The sequence below is a fragment of the Cicer arietinum genome, chromosome 8, assembly GCF_000331145.2.
Source record: "Cicer arietinum cultivar CDC Frontier isolate Library 1 chromosome 8, Cicar.CDCFrontier_v2.0, whole genome shotgun sequence".
Taxonomy (NCBI): Eukaryota; Viridiplantae; Streptophyta; class Magnoliopsida; order Fabales; family Fabaceae; genus Cicer; species Cicer arietinum.
Window position 1 is genome coordinate 3712020 of NC_021167.2, and position 8346 is coordinate 3720365.

The 8346-nt window shown below is 31.9% G+C and overlaps 1 protein-coding gene across 2 annotated transcripts in view; it reads left to right on the top strand.

The window, feature by feature from the left end:
* The first annotated feature begins 4079 nt into the window (after positions 1 to 4079).
* LOC101500174 (ribonuclease III domain-containing protein RNC1, chloroplastic) overlaps positions 4080 to 8346 on the top strand; it is a 5282-nt gene continuing 1015 nt past the window's right edge. Inside the window, exons 1-4 of one of the 2 annotated variants that reach the window (XM_004511806.4) lie at positions 4080 to 5093; positions 5841 to 6042; positions 6289 to 6489; positions 7084 to 7170. In XM_004511806.4, coding sequence (XP_004511863.1) covers positions 4231 to 5093; positions 5841 to 6042; positions 6289 to 6489; positions 7084 to 7170 — 1353 coding nt within the window. In that variant the 5' untranslated portion in view covers positions 4080 to 4230. Of the gene's footprint in view, positions 5094 to 5840; positions 6043 to 6288; positions 6490 to 7083; positions 7171 to 8346 lie in introns of those variants that run through there. The other variant, XM_027337538.2, reaches the window with a different exon arrangement.

The window sequence follows — 8346 nt, forward strand, 5'->3', positions numbered from 1 at the left end:
ATATTTATTGTTGCTCCTCACGGGTTTTTGCAAGTTAGATGAATTTTATATCTGCTGCGTATTAGTTGTTATTGTATTTCTTGTTTATTCCCATCATAGTGGCAGTCTCTCTCATCCTCACTTTCACAATATTCGCAATTGAAAATGAGCACACATAACGGTACTCCATGGACACATGTAGCAATATAAGAGTATACATATACAAAGCGTGTTCTATCTATGAAATCAATAAATCCCCTGAACAATATAAAAATATATATATTAATCTCAAATCTCAAAAATCAATTAGCATAATTTAACTTGACGGAGATGAATAGGGAGTGTCGAAACCATCTAGGTCTCTATAGTTAAAGCGTAAAAATCTTCTTGTTCTTTCTCCTATTATGTTAATTCTCTTAGAACTGTCTTATCTGAAATGAACATTTTTGAATCCCTAAGCTTCTACTAGTGCAAAAAACGAGTTTTTTTTTTAGTCAAAAATTAAAGCTCACAATGAAAAAAAATAGGGTACAATACATAAGAGCATGGATGAAAACGAATGGTTTGGAGTAGATCCATCACTTTGTTAGATTTTGAACAGATGATGTGGCCGCAAAAGTTGAATAAAACACGAGCGACAAGACGATAGGAAAAATGATTGTGTGAAGAAAGATCTATGTGCTCTCATTTCTTTTTCTAACTTATAATATGGAGTTTCGATTTTTTATTTTATTTTATTTAAATAAATCTAATGGTTTATAAAAGTGGGTCACTAGGGAACCATTTTTTATTGGATGGTCCACCTTAGATGCCAACTACAATTTACTATTTTTATTGTTTATAATTTTATATTTAATTTTGCTCTCACTTAATTTTACCCTTAATTTGACTTTCACATTTTATCTATTTTTTGTTAATTTTTAATCAGTGTATTAAAATTTATATTTATTTTTTAAAATAAACAATTATTGCATATTAATTAAAATTAATAAAATTCAAAATTTTAATTTAAAATAAAAAATAAATACAAATGAAATATCAATATATGATATAAGTTGTGAGACTTCAAAATATGATATGATGAAACCTACTTAGGGCACCCGTGAAGAATGATAGATTGTACTATTATAAATGCTTTAGTTTTTGGGCTTTTCATTGTTTGTATGATTTGACAATAACTTTTGAGATTGAGATCTAATATTATTTAACATGTTAGTATATTATTTCTTTGTTGAATATATTATAGAGTCTTACAAAAATAATTTTTACATTTAAAAAAATTAAATCTATAAATTCTAATACATTATTTTATAAGTTTTTTTTCATAGATTATTTTCGAAAATTTGTGAATAATTCACTCATCAATCAATAAAAATTGATTACGTAAACAAAAATTTACAATTGATAAAATATTAAGTTGTGAGTAAACCTTACAAATTTACTTATATCGTCAATTTTAATTAGTTAATAGATAATTATTAACATTTGGCTATATTAGATAGGCTTCAAACTGTGTTAATTTCCAGAGGTGTGCCGGTGGTAGATGCCGTCTTCAATAATGGTGTTCTCTTTAATAATGAAAACCTTGCTCTAGTACACATCGGGGAGACATTATTTTAAGTTCGTGTTTTCACATCATAAGTAAGGGTCCCCTACTCCGTTTAGTGAGGTCTAATCATATAGAATGCGCCATATCGATTCATATTAGATGGATTTTCCTGTCTGATCGTTGCACGTTTAAAATCCGTATTATGCGGTACGTAAATCATTCGTGTATATATGGTCATACTCATTCATCAATAAGAGGCTACCCCATAGCAACATTGAGTTGCTGCTTCTGGTTTCAATCAATCCATATGCCCTTTAATACTTCATCAACCACTTCCCAACAAATCACAATATTATGAAATCATTTATTAAATTTTGACCTGAATGTATGGCTAAAAGTGATCGTCATTGTTGTCATATTGCTTATATAGTCATGTTAGAAGAAGTTCCAAATTTGTTTGGGTTATTTGTGTGTTTTATATATTGGCAAAGGTTCACCGCGTGGGAATCGGATTCTCTATTTCTACGCACTTGCGTAACAGTTCTCGATTTAGATATATTATTGAGATTGTTTGACATAGTAAAATTAGTTGTGTGATATGAATTGTTCAATTTGAAACTCTTGATATTAATTTCTGTATAAATGTAAAAATGTGTTCTTTCGTTACTGTATACTATAGGAAATCGCAATTCTAGGCTGAGTTGCTAAGATTTTTTAGTGTGGTTTAAGACCGAGGAGATAAGAAATTTTAATGAAGAGGAAGCGAGAATAGAAAAGTAGAGACATATTTAATTCAAATAAGGAGATGAGATGAAAGCTAAATTTTAAATATTTTGTGTTTATTTTGAAGAGGAGAGGATAAATTTTAAATAGTTTTTTAGTTATTCGGAGTTCATCTCCTTTCTTCTAAATTCTTTCAAAATAGAAGGAGAACAAAAATAACTAAGTTAACTATTTTACTCTCCTCAATTACTCTTCTAAAATTTGAACCAAACACATTTTTTTATAATAAATATTACCTCCCCTCCAAACTCCTCCAATCAAATATATTTTAATAATAAAAAAAAAGGTAAAGTAATAGATTTTGATACAAAATATAACTAACAATATTATAAAAATTAACTTTCGAAATATCAATCATCGATTACATTTGAAATATATAAAATAGTAAAAAAAAAGCTATATTGAATTGAACTAATAAGGATTATTAAAAAAATTATTAAAATTTTTGAAAACCAACTATTAGTAGATTAATCCAATAACTGATAGTTGAATTTAGAAAGATTTGGAGGGAAGAAATTTAAGGATTACATTCATATTTTAATATATATTTTAATTTTTTTTAAATATGATAACCTATTATATTATGTCTCAATTGACTTAATTTATTTTAAGAATTATTTTATAATTTTTTTAATTTTAAAAAATAAAATAAATACTTCATTTTGTTCCTATACTTAAGTCCCAAACAAATTTAAGTGATAATAACAAAAGTAGATGGTGAAAATAGCATTCGCCCAACAAAAAGAATGAGGGTCACAAACAACGTGTTGTTAGCCTGTTAGGAGCCCAATTGTGCCACGGCCTTTTCTTTAATTTTAATGGCTTTTCCATCCTCTTTTTATTTGAAAGGAAGTGCAAGTGACACCATCAAAAATCTGTGTTGCAAATGATAAACTTCAAGCAAATTGTTATGAAAAGATTAAAAACAAAATGATAAAGATGATAAAAGAGGGTTGGTATTAGCCCTAGAGGAGGCTAATGGAAAAGCACATAATCATGAACAACAATTTTTTCAATTTAAAAAAGGAAATCCAAAACCTAAAAAGTTATCTCAAAGTTTCAAATAAATATTTGAAAATGATAATATTTAGAATTATTAAGCAGGTTACAACTTCATTCAATTTGGAATTTTAATTTCTATATAATAAATAATATATGATTAAACAAATTTCAATTTTTTTTATTTAATCGACATTTTCACTTATATTCTTAAAAATATTGGATGGTTAAACAAAATATAAACTACTATTTTAGCCATTGAAAGTATAAAACACTCTTAGTTATGTATATAAGAAGAATCCTTGAATAGTACTAAGAATTTTTTTTATCCACTAATTTTATAAAAAAAAATTAAAAACTCTATTATGAATTCGCATTAAAAGCTAAAGAATACACAAGTGGAAAAGATCTTAACTTATGATTTAAAAAATTTAAATTAATGATCGAATTATCAAAATAATATACAATTTACTATGATATTTTATTGATTCAGAAATTAATTTAATTTTTTTATAAAATACCAAATGGACAACAATATACTCTTTAGTTATTAAAACGGTGATTTACCGATTAATGAAAGTATGCCTTATCTTATCAGATGTGTCAAAAACAACTGCAAATAAAATCAAGAATTCTCATATTTCACTTCCTTAATTTTCTGATATTCATTTTCTCTGGCTATCTCTTTGAAAGAGTTGATTAGGTGTACAAAGGTTTATGAAACATTTTTCTAAAATCAATGTGAAACAAATATCATAAGTAACAAGTGTTTTATCCAAACGAAGTGTGTGACATTTTGCTTCACCTTATCCAACCCTGTGAGTGTCAAAAACCCTGCAAACTCATCACCACGCCAACTCCCCAACCCCGTCATCTATGGTGTCAAAACCGATACAAAAATCCACGAATCAATCATATTAATGTTCACAACCCACTTTCTACCACCACCGTTTCCCATCACAATTCATTTACACCTGCCAACAACAATGGAACTCTCTTCCTCCTTTTCACTCTCCCCAAAACCATGCCCAACCCCACCAACTAACTTCTCATTCTCATCCTCATTGTCTCCCTTCCCTATCCAAATTTTAATAAAAAACTCCAAATCCCAAAACCCTAAAAATCGCGTTTTCGCAGTTACCATAGATCCAACAAAAGACCTCCCTAAAAACAATCCTCAACGACTTCTAAAAGAACTCGCAGAACGCAAAAAACTCACTTCTCCAAAATCAAAAGGACCTCCAAGAAGGTACATCTTAAAACCACCACTAGACGATAAAAAATTAGCAGAAAGGTTTCTCAATAGCCCTCAACTATCTCTCAAATCGTTCCCTCTGTTGAGTTCTTGTTTACCTTCGTCGCGTCTCAACAATGCGGATAAAATTTGGATTGAAGAGTATTTACTCGAAGCGAAACAAGCTCTAGGGTACTCACTTGAACCTTCAGAGACACTAGAGGATGATAATCCTGCAAAACAATTCGACACTCTGTTGTATTTAGCGTTTCAGCATCCTTCTTGTGAGAGATCGAAAACGAAACACGTGAAGTCTGGGCATTCGAGGTTGTGTTTTTTGGGGCAGTTTGTGCTTGAATTGGCATTGGGTGAATTCTTCTTGCAGAGGTATCCAAGGGAATCGCCGGGTCCAATGAGGGAGAGAGTGTTTGGATTGATAGGGAAGGAGAATTTGCCTAAGTGGATTAAAGCTGCTAGTTTGCAGAATTTGATATTTCCTTATGATAATATGGATAAGATTGTGAGGAAGGACAGAGAAGGACCTGTTAAGTAAGTTATAATTTTTCTTCCCTTTTAATTTATAATTTTGATATTATGTTAGTGCAACTACTTATTGCTGGTTGAATTTTGTGTATTTACAAATTACAATAGTTTGATAACTATGCATTGTGAAATAGAATTTTACCATGCTATCCAACCATATTTTACTATGTAGTTGGTATTTGTTGAGATATTTTAATAAATGATGTAACAAAGTGAAATCATAGTTAAATATGATTCGATAACTGAGTTAGCTATACTTCTTCTCACATTGGGTAATTTATTTGATGGGGTCTGTTAGATATCATATAACTGGTCTATGACCATTTCATGTGACTGGCCAAAATGAATTGATGTGTTAGGATCTATGTTGACAGTCTTAGAGAATGCAGTGCGGAGCGCCAAACCCTAAAAATGGGATTGCGGGATGACAAATTAGTGATATAAACTATAGGTTTAAATAAATATTTATGAGATCAATGGCCTTTATATCTGTTGCTATTTCCTTTTCAAGCTGAAGCTGTTTGATGATTAATGGATTCAAAATAAGATGCTTGGCTAGCTAACTGTCTAAACATGACATAGGAAAGAAAGACAAAAATGTTGAATTCTTAACTTTCCATTTGATGTTTTCTTAGGGTAATCATTTTGTAGTAGAACTACGAACCATCTTATATGATTGAGTTGGTCTTTGCTCATTATCTATTTCTGAAATGAATTGTTCGCTGCAATTTCACATTTGTTATTCTATGGTAGGTCGGTATTTTGGGCTTTGTTTGGAGCAATCTATCTTTGTTTTGGTCTTCCAGAAGTCTACCGCGTACTTTTTGAAGTCTTTGGAATGGATCCAGACGCTGAGAATTGCCAGCCCAAGTTGCGCAGACAACTTGAAGACGTCGATTATGTATCTGCTGAGTTTGAAAGCAAGCTAAACTGGCAAGATATAGTAGCTTATAAGGCAAGCTATACTCTTAACTTCTGTTAAGAATATTATTTATATATTTTATATATATTTTTTAATAGTTAGCACGTCAAGATCCACTTATTTTGCTCGATTTCACAAAGCTCATACTTGTATAATCTGATTCCTTAGCCACTTCAACTGTGTTTTCTGCACTATTACCAATTCTGATGCACCATTCCTTTCCTACAATAGAATATTATTTTATTGATGCAGAAATGATGTTTACTGTTCTTCATTCAGCCTCCTGCAGATGCTCTGTTTGCTCATCCAAGGCTGTTTAGAGCTTGTGTTCCCCCTGGCATGCATCGGTTCAGAGGAAATATATGGGATTATGATAGCAGACCCCAAGTTTTGAGAACACTTGGATATCCATTAGAAATGACAGACAGAATTCCAGAAATTACTGAAGCCAGGAACGTAGAGCTTGGGCTTGGATTGCAGGTAGCTTTATTACTGCCTCTTGTTCTACTTTTCCCTATTCCCATTCTGGGTATTTAATGCAGAAATCTGGGTTCTCTTGCTAGAGTAGGGCTGGCTATATGTTTACTATGTTTCTGAACAAGTGAACAAACAACTCTCAATGGTTCTTCCCATAATCCCTTCTCAGTCTTCATGTTAAATGGCATAAAAAATGTTTAGCGATAGTAGTGAGGGTTAAAGCCTTAAAGTTTGGTTTGTCAAAATTACAGACATATTACACCTACAGTGATACTTTAAGTTTTTGTGTGGAATTCAGGAAAGTTAATTGTTATTGCTTTTGACCATTCTGTTTTTACCTGGTTTAGCTGTTTAGTAGTTGGTATGTAATTTTCTCACCTTTGTACAGTTCACTGCATCATGACAGCACAGTTCCGCCTTAGAACCTCTCAGCTCAAGTTTTAAGTGTATTAATAGTTTAATTAGATAACGGTCAATATATTTGATTCAGAAGTCAACTTGGATCTTCTGAGACTCTTCTATGGAAGATGTAAAGTGGGTAGTTAGTAGTTAGAAGTTTGAAAGTTTGCTGATGTTGAATATCTTATCCAATTGCAGCTTTGTTTCCTGCATCCATCCAAGTACAAATTTGAGCATCCTCGATTTTGCTTTGAGAGATTAGAATATGTTGGCCAAAAGATACAGGTACTGTCCTTTCTGCTCTCTATAGAACAATTTGGCATCATTTGTGGAAATTCTTTCAGGAAGACTCTAGTTTCAATAATGGAATATGCCATATATTTGTATGAAAATCTTCTGTACCCTTCCCATATCTCCCCAATTAAACTTTGCCTTTTCAATATGATGTTCTGGTTGCTATATGGCCAGCCATACAACACAAAAAAGTTGACTCACAAATCACAATATTCTCTCAAAATTTAGAGTTTACTTGATATATCCAATGCAGTCTTTATTGCTGCAACGCTGCTCATTAGTGGACAAACTACTCTAAAGTCTAAACTCTATATCATTGCTCAACAGCTTTTCCATCTCGTGCTAGCATCAAGATTTATATATTTTAGTTTTCACTTGTTCTGTGATAAGAAATATGATAATTAGCTTTGCTAAAATTTATGCAAATCTTGAAAGGAAAGAGGAGAGTTGAGGAGATGGGGACTGGGACTCATGGTAGTTTGTTTCGTTATTCTGAAAACTAGCTTGTATAAAAAACAATATGTTGCAGCAGGGATTACTCATAACATAAAAACCATGTTATGTGGTAAACCGTACTAGTTAAGTAAATGTCTTTTATTTTCTGACCCCAATCTTAGGTATGAATAGTTTCCATGAAAAAGCTAAGAGAAAGGGGCAGGGGATTATGTGGAATTTCCACTCAGATCTGGGCATGAAGAAACTGAAAGATGATTTTAGCTCAGAAGAATAGCTGCTGTAGTGCAAATATGGGAAGGGATATTTGTTATGAGTTTACAATTCAATAAAATTGATTGGAAGTTGCTGAAGGTGAGGCTTGAGGTATTGGTTTAAGGCTTTGAGCAGTGGCACTAGTGTGTTTACAGGGACAGAGCACAATATTCTAAAGTAGAAACGAGAGAGGTGGGCAATTATGTTTGAGGCTTGATGTAGAGTCAGAGACAGGAGCCTAGTGGGAGTGTGTATGATTTTGAAAGACAAACTAGAAAAATGATGTCAACAAGTTGGTGAGGCGGACGCTGAGGGAGAGAGTTTGAAATAGAGAGATGAGTGTTTAGCGAGCTATTGGGAGGAGAGACCTTATGTGAGCCAGTGGAAGCACAGGCAGATGTGTAAATATTTTACTGACAACTTGAAGTGTCAAATTTTTACTGATGGGACAGGGAAAGA